The following is an 18,520-nucleotide window of genomic DNA, read 5'->3' as shown; positions in this document are numbered from 1 at the left end:
AAACTGCTCCTTTTAGAGCTTGAATTACATGAGCTCCAATTCCAGAATAAAGCAAACTAAACTGCTTGAATAGCAAATTAAGAAGCTGGCTACACTGCTTCTTTACTTCACTTCACTCCACAGCTCTGTATCTACTGCACTCAGTAAAGAGCAAATTGTCTCACCTAATCACCATCCACAAGACCTTATAAACTCCAGTAAGAGGGAAATGACATTACCAGTGATGCAAATTTACTGCACATGCAAACACATGCATGCACAATGAGCCCATCAAAATATACCACATTGCACACAAATCCCACCATACTGTAAACTCACCCCAGTAAGATCTCAGAATAGCAACGTATGAGACAAGACACTCAGATCAAGCTAAACTTCACATGAACACCGCTGGGAGGATCAATATTAGGCATTAGGCCACACAAATTCACATCCTAGAATTCAGAAATTCTCGTCCTTGCCGTTCTCCACGTTTCCCAACAAATCGAAGCATTACATGCAGTCTACGCATCGTCCTCCAAGTGCTGCTTCTCCTCACTAGATTCCAAGAGGCTTAGCTTGTGAATCGGACGGGTCAAAGTGGCGGTCCTGGTCTTGACGCGAGCAGACCTGACCAGATTATCCTTGCCTGGAAAAACTTCCACCACCCGGGCGAGCGGCCACAGATGCCTAGGTGTGGACTCATCCTGCACCAAGACGACGTCTCCATTTCTCAAGTTGTCCGATTCAATCCACTTTGAGCGCCGTTGTAGCGTGGGTAAGTATTCCTGAACCCAACGTTCCCAAAACACGTTAGCCAGATACTGGGCTTGTTTCCACTTAGAGCGATACATGTCACGGCTAACAAAGGCACCAGGCGGCAGCACAGCCCCTGACCTCATCAACAACAGGTGATTTGGAGTAAGCGGCTCCATATCACGAACATCATCAGACACACATGTAATAGGCCTACCGTTTACGATAGACTCGACCTCACACATGAACGTTGCGAGTTCCTCATCACCGAGGACTCGGTTTTTCACAGCAGGCATGTTCATAACGGATGTCAACGTCGAACGAATACTGCGGATAAGACGCTCCCAACAGCCTCCGAAGTGACTGGCTGCTGCAGGGTTGAAAACCCACTGGATTCCCCTTTGGGAAAGAAATTTGTCAATCTGGTTCTGGTTCCATTCATCGATCGATTTTCTCAAGGCTCTGTCAGCTCCGGTAAAATTTGTCCCGTTATCTGACCTAATTTTCGACGCTTCTTCACGACGAGCAATGAATCTCCTGAGACCATTGATGAAAGAGTCCGTATCCATCGAATGCAGCACTTCGATATGAATTGCCCTAATCACCAGGCATTTGAATATGCAACCATATCTCTTCACGAATGACCGACCCCTTTTGACTAAAAACGGGCCAAAACAATCGCAACCTACATACTTGAAGGGGGGTTCATATGGCATTACACGATCCAATGGCAAGTTTGCCATGCGCTGTTTCATCAAACGGGCCTTTTTCCTGCGACAGTGGGTACAGTCAGAAAGAACCATTTGCACCATGTTCCTTGGTTTCAGGAGCCAGAACTTCTGTCTCAGGAGAGACAGCACATATTCTCTACCAGCATGACCTGCTACTTCATGATTGTGCTGCACCAACAAGTTGGCAAGATAAGAGTCCGTAGGCACAATCATCTGATGTCGCTGTCCTACAGGTATAGGGGCATTTTCAAGCCTACCCCTGACACACATGACTCCGGCACTATCAAGGTATGGCTCCAACTCATACAGCGGACTAGAAGTCTTAACACTCTGCTTTCCATTCTGAAGATCACGCAGCTCAGACGCATACTCTGATTTTTGAACATATCTAACAATGGAGATTTCAGCCTGTTTGATCTCCTCCACAGTGAGACTGCCACTGGGCACTTGGTCAGGCGTTTTCCTGACCCTCTGGAGCAGCAACTGTTTAAAACGTAACATCCAAGCAGTCGCATGTCGCAATCGATTCCACGATGAATAGTAATGCAGGAGCTTGTCCACACCCTGCAATTCCTCGCCACTCGTACAAGTAGCAAAAACATGTGATTTGCGTATCTCACAGTTCTCATTCATCACTGGGACATCCACGCTGGATGTCTTGACATTATTGTCCCACAAAAAGTCCGGACCAGAAACCCATCTTTTCGAGGACAGGATTTGGTCAGCAGTCATCCCACGCGAGACATCATCACCGGGATTTTTGTCAGTTTCGACATACCTCCATTGAGAAGGGGAAGTATGTGAGCAAATGTAAGCAACACGGTTAGCTACAAACGTCTTGAACCTTTTAGATTCATTGCTTATGAATTGAAGTACCAGCATGCTGTCAGTCCAGAATGTTGAGCTTGTGATTGGAATATCCAGCTCCTGTCTCAACATCTGATCAATTTTCACTGCCTCGACTGCAGCGAGCAACTCGAGACGGGGTATCGTGAGTCTGTTCAATGGTGCCAATTTTGACTTGGCAAAGACAATGGTGCAATGAATCTTACCATTGTGACTGGTTTGGCGAACGAAGCAGACCGATCCATAGGCTTTCTCATTGGCGTCAGAAAAATGGTGAAGCTCTGTGCTGGCAACTTCACCAAAATCACAAGGGTGGAAACACCTATTAACAGAAAATATCTGGAGCTTTCTCACATCACATTTCCAGCGTTCCCACTCTGTAACTTCACACTTAGACAGGGGTTCGTCCCATCCAGCCCCTCGGCGACAGAGTTCCTGAATGAGCACCTTTGCAGGTAAGACAAAAGGGCTTACGATGCCCATGGGGTCATATACGGAGCTAACAACACTGAGTACCCCACGTCGCGTTAAGGGTTTATCAACGACTTTGGCACGGACTCCGAGGGAATCAGCCTCAGGGTCCCATACTACTCCCAGAACACGATCGGTTGGTATGTCTGAATTGTCTAGGTCCAGATCTTTGATTTTTGGCGCTCGGTCCTCTTCTGGCAGCGACCCAATAACATCCCGATCATTACTGAGCCATTTCGTGAGATGGAAACCTGCAAGCCTCAGCAGCTTGCACAGCTGGTCAGCCAGCTCAGTGCCTATTTCTGGAGACACCACAGACTTACACAGGTCATCGACATAAAGGCTATTGTTAATACTGTCAACTGTGATATCGTCGAATTCATCACGATGGTCGAGAGCGGCCTGCTTCACAGCGAAGTTAGCCGCGCTGGGGCTCCACACCCCTCCAAACAGATGGACACGTAAACGATAAGCGACCGGTTCTTTGCTCATGTCACCTCCAGGCCACCATAGGAACCGGAGGACATCTCGATCAGTAGGGTCGACCATCACCTGATGGAACATAGCCTTGATGTCAGCCATGATCGCCGTTTTCTCCTCTCTGAATCTGAGCAAGACGCCCACTAGTTTATTGGTGAGGTCAGGGCCCTGCATGACCTTCGAATTCAGCGAAGCCCCATTATATTCCGCGGAACAGTCAAAGACGATTCGTATTTTGTCCTTATTCGGATTCGATACAGCGTGATGCGGGAGGTACCAGGTTTTACCCGGGGTACCTTGAAGCTCACCATCTGGCACCCTCTCCGCGAAGCCATTCGCCAGAAGGTCATCAATACCCTTTTTGTACTCAGCAAAAAGCTTCTCGTCACGTTCTAGTTTCCGTTGCAGCGAATCCAGCCTACGTTTAGCAGCGGTAACATTGTTGGCGAGATCCGGATTCTCAATTCGAAATGGAATGGGTAGCTGGTAATGGCCATCCACTTGCCTTATAGATTCTTCCCATGTCCTCACAACCTTTCTGTCCTCAACAGATAAGGCAACAGAGTCTGTATTGTTCTCGACTTTCCAAAACTTCTCAACCTGGCGCTCCAGGGGATCCATGGCAACAAAGTTGCATGATGACACAGTAGGCATTTGTCCGATGGGACCGTTCAAAGTCCAACCAAGGGCAGTTTCAGTAGCGTATGGCTCGCCGGGGCCCCCCTTTCTGATTGAAATGGGCAATAGAGCCTCTGGTACATCCTGACCCATGAGTAGCGTGACTTTAGGCGATTCAATAAGCGGAAGTTTTAAGTCCCTGAGGTGAGGCCAGCGATCGATACCACCCCGAGCAATAACAGACTCCTCGGGCACGGGCAGAGCAGGTCTTGAGTAAACGAAAGGGAGCTGAATCATCTTCTTCTCATCTATGCCCATCACCTCCAGGGCTACGATTTTTGTCTGAATCTGTCTGCTACCTTCAGATCCAAGAGTATTCAAAGAGAGGAGTGAATTTTCCCCGTCTACAGCTAACTCACTCAAGAGTTCATTGGCGCAAAAGGTGTTCGTTTATCCGGTGTCAAGCAATGCGTAAGTAGAGACTACACCGCCAGCGCCACCCTTACTCCTCACCTTGACAGGAACGACAGGGAGGGCAGTGTGTCCGGCCCCCGTGACACTACTGGAGCCATTGTGGGCAGTCTTCAGAATTGTTTGGTCCTTGTCCTTAGGTTGTTCTGCTGCACCCCGGTTGGATGCCTCACCGAGATGTAGAAACTTTGTATGTCTCTTTCCACAGCCTGGCACACTACAGCGACGGGTGAGTGTGCATCGATTTGAGAAGTGATCGGGTAGGAGACAGTTGTCACAGAGTTTTTACCACGTGTGAAATTGAGCCGATCAGATGGTTTCATCTCCTTGAACTCCGAACACTGGAACAAGGTGTGATTCCCATGACTTGGATTCAATGGGCAGACACGACCATCGCGATTGCCAACAGCAGGCCCCTTTGAAGTGGACGAGTTACTAACAGAAGGGGTGGCGGTATTACCGGTATTTACAGCAAAGTTTGTGGATCTAGGGGCTCCAGATCTAGCCCTGGGCTTGTTCCCTGTGATGTCTTCCTTTGGCTTGGCTGCAGCCTGATATCCGAAGACCGGATCGTTGACCTCTTTGGCCACACGGCTGACAAATCGAACCAGTTTGTCTATATTTGGGTATTGCCCAGTGGAATCCAATGACGTCACAGCCTCCTTGCGCCACCTACTCTGTACGTAAGGCGGGAGACGTTCAACAATCTTGACCAAAGACCGTTGGGTATCGATCTCACGATCACAACCCATAGCCCTCAGTGTCTCTGTACAGTTTGTCAGTTCATCAGCGAAATCCTGTATCTCTTTGGGGTCTGATGACCGGATCGGGGGGGATGAGGTCACCCTGGTGATCCATGCCGCCGAGATGCGGTAATTATTTCCAAACCTTTCTTTCAACAGGGCGAGGGCCCGCCGATAACCCTCTGTCGGTGCCTTCACAGAGCAGCACTCGATAACTTTGAGAGCTGTCCCAGTGCAATACTGAAATAGCCTATTCAGTTTAGAGTTCTCATCGATATTGAGACGACCCACTGAGTTCTCAAAGGAACTCATGAAACGATGATACTTGAGTGGATCACCATCAAAGTACATAAGTTCAGTCTTAGGTAGCTGTAAAATGTCCAAACAGCTGGCCGTAGGCATGGGAGGTGGGACCAGCATCCAAGGAGGCACCATGCCAGTGCCTGCGTATCTATTGTCGTTCTGAGCACTACCCATACATGTATCGTCCTGGATTTGATTGTTTGAAGCGGGCGGGTGACTAGTATCCCCACCATTAACAGGAGGAGCAGAAGTGTCAACGTTTCCAGGTTCAACTTTCACTGTTTGACTGGGGCTCTGGGCCGTTTTGCCCTCACCCACTTTATCATTAACATGACTGTCCTTGACCGAAGGTTTGCCACCGGAAGGCTTGTCCTTTGAATCGAGGCTGACCCAGAACATTTTAGGCGACGTTTCATGATCACTGGTATCACCAGCTTCCTCGTCACTATCCTCACAGACACTGAGTTCACGAACTGTTCTCTCCCAGTTATCAACATCAGCCACTAGGGCCTGATAATTGTCGTCGGCTGTCGCCAATTGATCGTCCAAATTCTCGCGTTCAGTATCAGATTGAGCATGTGTGCCCATGTTGACAAACTGATGATACATCTTGTCAAAAAGGTGTTTAACGGACTTCATCCGGGTGAACACGGTGTCGACGTCCTCTCCCGACTCCATGAGGTCCCTGATCTCGTTGGACTTCCGCGTCATCGCCGCTTTCATGCCACCCAACTCCAAGCGTTGGGCCCGACGTCGTTCCATCTCCACGCCGGGTTTCTTCGAGTACGCCATTTTCTCGTATTTCAAGGTTTATGAACGAATGTGGGCGCCGTTTAAACCCACAGGAAATATTCAGTGTTGTCGACGTGATGGACTGGATACCAAGATATGTACTCCTTTTAAACGTGTTTATTCTTGATCGATAAAGATGGTATGGGAGAAGGAAAGGAAAGGGAAGGGTTCACTGAAAAGATACAAAGATAACCAGGTATAAGCTAACGCCTTAAATTTAACAAAGAAAACATTGACGGTTATCGTACAGACAAAATATAGGGCACATCCAAGTCACAACCTGGAAGACACTGTCCCAGACGTATCGGGAGGTGCTGCCACCTTCGAACACCACAAGACACTAACCAAAGCACATGGTGGGGACAGTAAGGATTGTCGGAAATGACACCAATGTGAGCTGTGCCCAAGAACACCCAAAAGACACCATTTTAAGGTGATAACAGCAGAATTGCGACCCACACCGGGTACACATCTACACAATAGGTCTAAAATCGACCAAGCTCACACAGCAGCAACAGTAATATCATGGGAATTTACATCAGACGAGAGGGTCGAACCCGCCTACACTAAAATAATGGCGTCCGAGGAAATTACGAGGCATCGCCATAAAATGGGTCAAAAGGCACCCTTGTTGGGTTATAAACATATAAATTTAGACACTTACTAAACCTTGGTGCCATTGTCCATCAACAAAATATTAAACGGCACTACAGGAGGCTATCTGCCTGTCAAATGAACTCAATAACAGGGAGGAATGCGAAATCCTCGTCGTCAAAAAATGTCTAGTTGCTTAAGAAGGAAGACCAACTCCGGGGCCGCCGGGAGGAACAGCAAAGACAGCCGCGGCGGTAACACTTGCTGAAGTTTTCGTTAGGCTGGGTTTTTGCCAGACAGTAGTTACTGACAATGGTCAACAGTTTGTAGGCCAAATAACAGAGTCTTTTTTTGAATCATGTGGCATCGGCCATGTGAAAGCCAGTCCCTATTACCCTAGAACTAATGGGAAGGTGGAACGATTCCACAGGTACTTGAAGAAGTCTTTGAATGTGCCGTAATTTCTGGTAAACACTGGCAATTTGAGCTAGCAAAGACGTTGATGTCATACAGGTCCACTCCTTGTAGATCATCAGGTATGTCACCTGCTGTCCTGTTGCTTGGGTGTGAGATTAGGACCAAGTTACCACTTTTGGAGTGTGAAAAGCCTTGTGATCAGAAACCTCCTCATCAAGAGTATCATGATCTGTATATAGATAAGATGAAGGCCTATACTGACAAGAAAAGACATGGTTAGTGCAATGATTTGCAAGTTGGTGATGTTGTCTATGTGGCCAATGTACTGAAGGGTGGGAATTTGGATCCCAAGTATAGTACTGTGAAACATGTCATTATAGCATCCAAGGATGAGAACACATTTGAAGGTGTGAATACTATGACAGGGAAGAAGTATGTGAGAAATGCCAAATTCTTGAGAAGGGTTCCAATTGATGATTCTTTTTATGTCTGTACAGGGCAACTCTTGAATGATGCATTGAATAAACACAGCAGTACCAATGTACCGGTACATGTAGCCCAAGGTCCTCAGGAACCCACTCAACAGAGTCGTAGTGCTGTAGCTAGGCCTACACAGAAACCTGTAACAAGGCCTACCCCTACTACTACCATGACTTATGTGGTACCAAGCTATACCAACACTCCTGTTGTTGTGACCAGGGCCGGCCGCATAGAAACTCCGCTAGTGAACGGCCCGCTGGTCACTAGCGGGACCTTGTCGGCCGATACCGTGGCGGGGTAATTCTGGAGGCCGCATAGAAGCGTCGATAGGACCCCGCTAGTGAAGTCTGCCGACAAGCTGTCGGAAGTTTGCGTATCGGGCTGCCGTCGTGGGCCCCACATGCATTTCACGCGTTATTTTTTCATTTCTCTTGTCTGCATTTTCGTAATAGGTCCGGTAATAGGTCGCGGATTTCAATTTCGCTATGTGCATGCGGTGTAGGCCTAGTGTTATTCACATGGTAAAGGCGAAAAATGGCAGAGCATTCGAAGACTAAAACGAAGAGAGCGAGAGCTGCCGACTACAGCGTTGAAGAAAAGCAAACTATCATCCGCTTATTTTCGAAGCATCACGAAAAGTTGGATGCCTCTTTCTCGAGTGAATTGTCCAAAAAAGACAAAAACAAAATAAAAGAAGAAATCATTAGCGCAGTGAATGCGGTTAGCCCGACGGAAAGATCCTGGGACAGCATCATTGACAAATGGGGGAAATTGAAACGCGACGTAAGGGAAGGTGGCGAAAAGACATCGGCAACGTGCAGCGGAGATGGGCAAAACGGGAGGAGGAGAATGTCCAGCGTTGCAGGAGGAAGATATCGATATACTGACAGAACAGGAAAGGATGATATTTCATTGTCTTCAGCCAGAACAGGTTACAGGTAAGGAATGTCGAAATGCAAAACCATACCCACTTTGTTTAATGCTAGACACGCGAAACGGTATACCCATAGCTTCGTTAATACTTTATTGCACGCGTATTTCGCAAAAAATTGCGGGAATATATCCGGATTTTGAAAGGACGTCTGAAAACTGATGTGATTTGTTTAAGCCAATTCAGCACCTTTTAATATTCTGATTATAATGTCTTTGATCCACACAAAATACACTAAATGCAAAATGTTTAAAGGGATATGATCTGAGTGTACTTCACTCATGGATTTTTAGATAACAAAAAATGTAATAAAAGATGCTGGGTATCACTTCCCAGTGTGGCAATAGGCCTACTTCTGCATATACTTTTCTCGCTTCAGGAATCCCAGGCGGTGTTACATCGAACTCTGCTGCGTTTGCTCAGTCTGCGCCTGCCCTCACGCCCGGATTCCGACAGGTTGCAATTAGCAGTACAGCGGATGAATCACGTAGTCGACCGGATACGCCAGCAGATGCTCCATCAGACAGGTCATCGGTTCGATCCGACACGCCAGCTTCTCGATCTGATACGCCCCGGCCTATGCCAAAAAAAGCAAAAGTTTCTTCGGGAACGGAAGGAATGACTTCTTCGCAATACTATGAGAAGATGCTTGAGATTGAAAAGGAAAAGTTAGAGGTAGAGAAAAAGAAGCTAAACATACAGGAAGATATGTACCATCTGAAAATGTGGTACTACCAGGAAAAGCTAAGGCGTCATTTCACGCCGAACCAGTCTTCAGAAACCGGTACATTCACTGACCTAGTTCCTGCGCCGAGTGCTAGTGGCACCAACATTTGGCAGCCATTTCCTTCATTTGATTAGCCCGGTTATGCCTAATAAGAAAAGCTGTAGAAGTTTAAAATGAGGCATATTGAAATATTCCCGTTGTTACCTTATTTAATAAGTATAGGGACCGTTCACAAATGTCAAAATGTTCACAAGCATACAAGTCAAGTGGTACACTTTAGGGGAGGGGGTAAATAAGCTCCGAATGTACACTTCATAAAATGTTTATATGCCAGTCAAAATGTTTTTTTTAGGGGGCGGGGGGGGGGGGGGCTGGAAAAGTATTCCACACCGTGTATGTGTGTGAAAATGTTGAAAATTGTGAATGGCCCCTTACCATTAAAACAGTTTATTGTCTGCGGGTGAAAACTCGGCGCACAAGATCCTCACGTGCACGAGCACCATCATTCCCAACGTTGGGTTCCGGATCATGATTCGGGTCGTCATGCTGCTGATTGATGAGATCCTCGTCAATTTCTTCACCTATGGGAATTCCATGTGCAACAGCAAAATTATGCAGTGCACCGCATGCTGCTATAATTTTCGACGCTTTTGCCGGCTGAAACATGTTTGGTTTGGTAAGGCATCTCCATCTCATCTTCCACACCCCATTACACCGTTCAACGATGGAGCGAATGTGCTTGTGCTGCGTGTTATATCGTTCCTGCGCATCATTTGCTGGATTCTGGTATGGTGTCATGAGCCATGGTTTCTGCGGATATCCACTATCGCCGAGGAGCCAGGTATTTGGAATAACCCGCCCTTGTTCGAACATGTCCCATATGTGGGAATTGCGAAGAATGAAGGAGTCGTGGGTTGACCCGGGCCATCTTGCGTCTAAATCAATGATATTCAAGTTCATATCACAAACAATTTGAACATTGATTGAGTGGAATCCTTTCCTACAAATGTACACGGCTTCATTAGCAGGTGGAAATGGACCTTGAATAGGTACTTGGCTACCATCGATGAGGCCGACTATGCACGGGAATTGAAATCTTTCATAGAATTGCCTCTTAGCTATGCCTATTTCGTCGACTGTTGGCCATCGGATGAATCGGTCCATACGATCACAAATGGCTTGAGCTACGGTGTGAATGCACTTGCTTGTTACTCTTGGACCGATACCGTGCACATCCCCTACCATTGGCAGGAACCCTCCTTGGGCGAAGTATCGGACGGCAGTACATAGCTGAAGCGAGCTATCCAACACGTGGGACCTGGAATGATATAGCAGTAAAGATGCAATTCTTAATCAACTAGGCCTACATTAAAAGGGGGACTGTATTGTATTCCAAATTAATTTTGTGGTTTTTACAGCATAGGCCGACATGCATGATGGTTGAACATCACTTCCATGTAATCATACTAATTAATGCATGGATAGAAGTTATTGTTAGTACCTGTGTGTATTTCGCTCAAGGGCCGGCTCGAGAATATCCAGCAGTTCAGTAAATATAGGCTTCGGGAACCTATATTTTCTGAAAAAGTTATCGTCATCGAAATCCTCAAATGGATTAATTCTTTGCCGAAAATTTCTTGTTTGTTCCACATTGTCTCCATTTCCAAAAAATGCGTCCACCGCAACGCGCCACATGTTGACGAATGGCCCTGCACAATCACTAGCGGCCTCACTAGAGGTGCTCCGAGTTCCTCCAGCAAATATGCCTGTCGATAGCGTTATCGACAGTCTAGTGGAGTTTCTATGCGGCCCCTTATCGGGACTGGTAGCGGGCCGCCAGCTGACGGAGTTTCGATGCGCTCTCTATCGACGAATGCCCGCATAGAACCACCGCTAAGGCTCCGTTCACTGTCGACCTACACCGATAGTCACTAGCGGAGTTTCTATGCGGTGGCCCCTGGACAAGAGCTGGCAGGTTTGTGAAGCCCAATCCTAAGTTCAGTAACAGTGATTTTGTGAAGTAAAAATGCTTAACTTAAATGCCATTTCATAAAGACTCTCAGAAGCATTTTCATACAGATATTTTAAGAAGCATACTTATTCTCATTCTGACTCTTTCATTTGATTCAGACTCTGTAAAAGATGCAGGCTCTTTTAACATGTAGACTTAAATGCAAATCTGATAAAGCTTACTTCAGTGGTAGGGTATACTGAATTGAAATTGACTAGTTAAACTCCTTTGATTTGTATGTGATTTATCTCCATTGGTCTTTTGAATACTAGATAGGTTGTTGTCTAAAAAGGGAGTTGGTACCACGCAACTGCTTAGTGAGACCACTGTATATATATGTACTATCATGTAACTGTAAAGTGAGACCGAGCAACCGGAAGTGGAATGATAAATAAAATCAATCATGTTATTGTTATATTCTATTAAATCCGTCGTCATCAACTCTCTACAAAGTCAACGATACAAAAACATGTTTGGCCAAAATAGCAATTGTCTAGCTCTGCGCTTGCGCAATTCTATGCCTAAATGTCCTTGATGAATGATTTCTATCATTTCCGGTCTGAGTGTTCGCGGTACGACTATGAGGTTTCCTTTGAATATCCTGACAATGGTTTCCTGACTATGGTTTCAAGCGGTTTATGATCGGATTTGATCGTGAGGTCTCGTCCATGAACATACTGATGGAATCTCTCGCAGGCGAAGGTTGCTGCAAGTGTTTCCTTCTCGATTTGTGCATAGTTCTGGTCACAAGAAGTTAAGGCACTGGGCGTGAATGCAATTGGGTGACGTTCCTGTAGTAGCGCGGCTCCTATCCCGTCTTTTGATGCGTCCGCCGTGACCGTCAACTCCTTCTTGGGGTCGTGATAACTGAGCACTGGTACCTCAGTTAGCTTTCTCTTGAGAATCTCAGTTGCGTTTTTCTGCGTGTCGTCCCAGTGCCAACTAGCGTCTTTCTGTAATAACTCACGCAGCGGCGCGCTTATCATTGATGTTGTGTATTTGGTTGAGACGGTTTATGTGTAACGACAACAACGAGCAATGGCGAGATATGAGAGCACGTGCGATGAATTTGTATTTTAGAATCCTTAATCAATATACAGTCCCTACAGAACATTATGGTCTCTCCGACCGGATCAGGACAGTCGCCAATCGATCCGATGTGCCGGCGCGGCAGTGGCAGTGATCGCAGTGATGCACTATTGATGCACTAAGCATATACAGGCATCCAATGCACGTGGTTGCAAAATGTTGTCTTTCATGCACTCCGGAGTTGTGCGGTGTGCAGTCGAGTAGTACGGTGGACCTGAGGTGGGACACTGTGATCAACAGTACTCAATACAAATGAGTAATTTGACATTGTGAGAGTTGTGCATCCGAAAAAACGAATTTTGAGTTGAGCCTTGACAGAGGTGCAGGGTGTGACTTTCTCTTCTGTCTTTCGAGGATTCACCCAACCCATGCAATGACAATTCGTGCATGGCCTGAGCAGAGTGAGTCGGACTGTCTTTAGCGTGTAGTTTGTGGAAAACCCGAGTTCCTGAGTTCCACGTGCACGTGCTTTTCGAGCATCCGTTAGTTGTCGTACATTGCTGAGCAGCTCCCAGCACAGATGCATCATCTATGAGGACCAGGAATCTTGACGACTACATGAGTGAGAATCGTCGCTGTTCCAGACATCGCCGAATTATGCAGATACGTCTTGTCGCTGAGTTAAGACTGAGTTGTGGAGGACATCTGCGTGTACTTTGACTAAATTCGTATCCGAGTGTTTTCTAGCTTTCCCCTAGAATTATGAGTTTATGCTTTGACTAAAAGATGTCAAACTTACTGCAGTGTGTATGAGTTCAACCACGTATGAATCCAAAAAGGTGATTCTTTCTTACCCTGAGTTTTAAGTCTTTGACTTCTTGTTTCACTTTCAGTATAAGTGTCCTGTCTTACCATGTGTTAAATTTATGCCAAATACTGAGTTTGCATTTTACAGAGGTATTACTGTTAGTGTATGTTTGGTAATCTTTAACAGGTAACGGTTTGATAAATCTAAAAGTAAGGATTTAGTCAGCCTAATCTGAGTTGAGTGTGAGCCATCAGAGTTTCTTTCAGTGAGTGTCAAGAGTATAAGTGCCACGTTGTGTTTATTGGTATTTACTGAATCTGGCATCTGCCATGTTGAGGCATACATGATACAGGTATTCAATTTTGATATGGATTACATGTAGATTAGAGTTGCATTTTATTTAAAACGGTTACCGGTAGTGATTCTCAAGAGTGTTTGAGTTACAGTTTGGTCTTACTACATTTGTATTTCATAGAATAATCATAGTAAATACTGTGACTAATTATTGACCTTAAGATAAAGTAACGCTGTCACAATACTTAAGAGGTGACCATGTTTGTATAGTGTTGAGTTATCGTGTGTTTATACATTGTACTTTTATAGTCAAAGTGTTTATATGAGTCTTGAGATTGCCATTCAGTTCAAATCTCAGTGGTTTTCATGAGTAGATAGTGATTTTGGTGCAATATGCAATGGTCTTTTTATGGTAATTTGACAAGGTTTATCATTCCTCGGTATACCAATTTATTATAAGTCTCAAAGTTTTACCAGGTCACAAATAGTGAGGGTTAAGTTCTCAAGTGGGTTACGTTAACGTAATAATTGTTTTAAAAATTATCAATACTGCTTCATCTGTCCTAAAATCACTGACATACATGTAATGGCGACTACTAAGGGTAAAAGTGTGGCTGCTGAGCCAGCAACGCTTGAATTCCTATTGGAAAGGAGGCGCATCAATCGGCAGAGATACACCAAGTTGGAGAAATCCTTGTTCCGATATTATGATGATGTTCTTCCAGCATTAGACGATGATGACCGTTCACCCGAGAATGAGATTAAAGTGAGGGCAGCCATGTCTGCCAGAGAACAGTTGAAGTCAGCCTACATGGACTTGCAAGATACTCAAGACCAAGTGGATTATCACAGAGATAACGAGGAGAGGCTGAACGCTATGTCTGACGACCAGAGGAGAAGAGAAGATAAAGATGAGCAAGACTATAGAGAGAGGTACTTCAACTGTGATGCCAAGATCCAGAGGTTGGAGAAAGACTGGTTCAGGCCGACAAAGGAGAGGAGTGAGAGTGAGGGCAAAGGATCCCATCATAGTAGCCAGAGCAACATTGAAGTGTTAACAAAGGGTTTAGCAGAGGCTTTTAAATCCATGAACAATGGAATATCAGGAGAGCAGCTCACAACCATCTTGTCAACTTTGACCAAGAAGAAGAGAGAGCTACCCATACCAAAATTTAGCGGCGATCCGCATTTCTTTGATCAATGGCGAGAGCTGTTAGAAGCGGAGTTGGCGAAGCCAGGTTATTCGGAGGTGGAAAAGACGCACTTTACCATTACATTACTAGAGGGCGAGTGTAGAAAGTTAGTAGCGGGTATGAAAGATCCTGATTACCAAGACATCCTCCAAGTTTTAGAAAGCAAGTATGGTGACGTGGAGAGTTGTGTGCAGAAGGCTGTAATCGAGATAGCCAACATGGAGGCACCGAGCTCCCTTGCACTAAAAGACATGGAGCCATTCTGCCATAAGCTTGTGTCAGCATGGAATTATATTTTAAAGAAAACCGAGGCTCTATGTGAACTAGACGAAACAAGTTGGATTTTCACGGCATTGGTCAGGCCCAAAATTCCCAAAACACTGTTGCGAAAGTGGGATGGCGAAAAGCTGAAGGCAAAAAACAAGTCGACTTTGCCTCTGAAATTTCCCGACTTACTGGAAAGGCTACTCGACGCCCTGCAAGTTACCCGAAGGACGGAAATGGAGGGGGGAAAGCGACCAACCACAAGTAGTAGTACTTCACACTCACAGAAACCAGAGAAAAAACATACTAGTACTAGTTATGGCAAGCCAAGTGCATATGCATTGAATGTCAATGCTACAAGTAACCCTAAAGCTGGACAATCAAAACAGAAGACGCAGAGTCGAACTCCCAAGTGCCCTGTATGCCAAGAAGCACATCTACTTTATCAGTGCCAGACCTTCAAAGCCATGAGTGTCAGTGATCGCATAGACAAGGTCAAGAGTTTAAAACTTTGTTTTAACTGCTTTGCTTCGCATTATGTCAAAGACTGTAATTCAAGACACTGTCAGAGATGTGGGAAGAAACATCATACCTTGATCCATTATGATCGTGAGCCAGAGCTACCGGAAGAAGAGCAAGTACAAGGTCTACGTCAAAAAACGGAGGTTCCCAAGAGTGTAGGACTTGTCAAGGCCATTACAGGTCCAAAGGAGATATTGATGCAATCCACTCTAGCAAGAATCGAATCACGAGGAGCAATTTCAGTAGCGAGAATCTTATTTGATACAGGCAGCGGTGTATCATTCATAAGTAACAAGATGGCAAGAAAACTGGACTTGCTAGGACCCAAGGTTGAGGCAGAATTTTCACTAGCCGGTGGTAACCAGATGAGATTGAAAACAGAGAGAGTTAAGTTTCATCTATCAAGCGCTATTCCTAATTGGAAAGGTGAGGAATTTGAGATAGAGGCCTACACAGTTGATCAGCCTAGCATGGACCTCAACTGCGTGAGAGTAGATTTGTCAAAGCTGCAACACTTACAGGGATTGCAGATAGCAGACACATACCCCCGTGAATCGGCTGAAATTGATGTTATGTTGGGGCTAGAGGATACCACAAACATCTTACTGCCTGTGAGAAAAACTGGACCACCAGGAATGCCAACTGCCACAAAGAGTCATTTTGGATGGGTACTTTCAGGTATCTGTCCAGTAGAGGAGCCAAACCAACGACATGGAAAGATTGGTATGGTAAACACGTGTCATAGAGTTTCCTTGGAGAATGAAACTGACTTTGCAGCCAGACATTGGGACCTAGAACACTTGGGAATATTACCTAATGAGGTCAAGCACCAAGCCACAGAATTGGAGACTGATGCATTGCAGCAGCATCTTGATAATACCAAACTCGTAGATGGTCATTACGTCACAGGTTTGATTCGCCATCCGGACTGGAAGGACAAGTCTTTAGAATCAAATCGAACCTTAGCAGAGAAACGTCTCGAGGGGTTGGAAAGAAGATTACAGAGGGACCCAGACTTGGGAAAGGCCTACCAAGAACAGATCCAAGAGTTAGTTGATAAAGGGCGTGCCGAGAAAGTTGAGGAATTGGAGAAACAAGCGCAAGCAATATGGTACTTGCCTCATCACCCTGTTGTTAGAATGGATAAATCAACCACAAAGGTGCGTGTTGTGTTTGACGGCTCCGCCAAAGGACCAGAGGGGGTGTCACTAAATGACACATTGTTGAGTGGACCAGCACTGCAGCCCGACCCACTTGCCATACTTTTGCGTTTCAGAAAACATAAAGTAGCGCTTGTAGCAGATATAGAGAAAATGTTTCTTCAAATCGGCATGCAAACTGGAGATCAAGATCTACAGAGATTCTTATGGCGTGACATGGACACTAGTAAAAAACCTGATGTTTACAGGCTGAAAACAGTAACATTTGGTCTGAAATCATCTCCATTTTCGAGTATCAAAACTGTAGTGGACCATGCACTCACACAGACAAAGGAATACCCAAAGGCTACTGAGGAAATAACAGAAAATATTTTCGTGGATGATGTACTGTCTGGAGAAGACAATACCACAGCAGCAGCAAGCTTAGCAGTAGACATGAAAACAGTCTTGAAATCTGGAGGATTCCCACTCAGGAAATTTGTGTCCAACAAACCAGAAGCTTTGGCTGGATTAGAGGAGTCAGATCTTGCCTGTGGTATAGTAGTCGTCACTGAGGAACAATTTACTACAAAAACGTTGGGGATCAAGTACATTCCTAAAGAGGACGTACTAATGTTTTCCTTTTGCGAGAGGATGGAAAATGTACCCTGTGAAACTCGTAGGACTGTTTTACAACAACTTCATCGAATTTACGACCCGATGGGTTTGTTAGCACCGTTCACTTTGGTAGCCAAACGGCTATTCCAACAGTCCTGGATGGATCGTACTGACTGGGATGAGAAGTTATCTGATGAACTTCATCAGAACTGGGTACGTTGGAAGGAGCAAGTTTCTGATCTGGATCAGATAAAGGTCCAGCGATGTATAGTTCCTGAGAGCTTCACTTAACCCAGAAGTATTAAGGTAGCAGGAAGGGTTGGGCGTTTGTGGTTTCTGAGTCTGAGGGGGTTGGTGTCTGTTGACTGTGCTTTAAGAGAGACTAGGCATGGCGCCAGTCTCTCTTAAAGCACAGTCAACAGGCATTTGGTCTCAGTATTTGGGTTTTGATTGCCATGACTGTACCCCTGTAAAAGTCAGAGGAGGAGAAGTTTGGAATGATGAAAGCATTGAAGAAGAAGAAATGTTATTATATATTGAGGAAAGCAAAATTTATTATGAGACTGGAAGGCAGTGTCCTGACTTGATTATTTTGAAAATGGCAGTCTGAACACATTAAAAGGTGGAACATGGCATTTTATCGACTTTGAAGTGTTCCGCAGTTAAAGGGAGACTATAGGCAGCAGCTAGGTAGGCAAGATAAAGTCATACAAATTTGCCAATAGGGGTCAGTCATATCTCTAGGCATGGCGCCAGTCTCTCTTAAAGCACAGTCAACAGGCATTTGGTCTTAGTATTTGGGTACAGAATCAAGGCAGCTCAGAGAGCAATGATTGAACGATGCTGTGGACAAGTCCAAGGATACTGCATCAGTCACGACCAACTTCTCATCAGAAAGCGTCACCACCAGCATATTCAATGTTCAGTTCCAACCTGTACCAGTCCAATGCACGCCTGTCATGGTCAGCAGTGGTCAGCTTAGCGCGATATGGAACATTCTTCCGAAACTCAAGCGAGGGAAGTCTGCTCATTAGCCTATCTCGCGCACTGCTCCTTCTTGTCAAACATCGTAGTGAAATCGTGGTACAGTGGGGCGTCCTCGAGGATTGCAGCTGGTCGGACAGACGTGAGGTGGAATGTGGGCGGCTGCACTTCTTCGTTGATGTGCGATGGCAGATAGCACAGTTGTTGCGTTGCATGACAGCTGAAAGTGAATGTGATATCATAGAACTGAGGCGTTTGCAATGAGACTATAGGTGAAGTAGAAGCAAGGAGTGAAATGGGCCATCTTCCAGTGACTAAT

At 45.5% G+C, this 18,520-nt stretch overlaps 2 protein-coding genes across 2 annotated transcripts; one reads left to right on the top strand and one right to left on the bottom strand.

Annotated features, from left to right (window-relative positions):
- Positions 1–503: 503 nt before the first annotated feature.
- LOC135491056 (uncharacterized) lies at positions 504–4,199 on the bottom strand. The gene has a single exon (XM_064776699.1). It carries the CDS (start codon positions 4,197–4,199, stop codon positions 504–506), a length of 3,696 nt encoding a protein of 1,231 aa, XP_064632769.1.
- Positions 4,200–14,067: 9,868 nt separating this feature from the next.
- Positions 14,068–17,508, top strand: LOC135491054 (uncharacterized). The gene has a single exon (XM_064776694.1). It carries the CDS (start codon positions 14,068–14,070, stop codon positions 17,506–17,508), a length of 3,441 nt encoding a protein of 1,146 aa, XP_064632764.1.
- Positions 17,509–18,520: the final 1,012 nt, after the last annotated feature.

Source organism: Lineus longissimus, chromosome 7 (genome assembly GCF_910592395.1).
Source record: "Lineus longissimus chromosome 7, tnLinLong1.2, whole genome shotgun sequence".
Classification (NCBI taxonomy): domain Eukaryota; kingdom Metazoa; phylum Nemertea; class Pilidiophora; order Heteronemertea; family Lineidae; genus Lineus; species Lineus longissimus.
This window is presented reverse-complemented; position numbering and strand designations above follow the sequence as displayed.

Coding starts and splice junctions, on each gene's coding strand:
- LOC135491056 (XM_064776699.1), bottom strand. CDS start 4,199: ATGGGCATAGATGAGAAGAAGATGATTCAGCTCCCTTTCGTTTACTCA.
- LOC135491054 (XM_064776694.1), top strand. CDS start 14,068: ATGGCGACTACTAAGGGTAAAAGTGTGGCTGCTGAGCCAGCAACGCTT.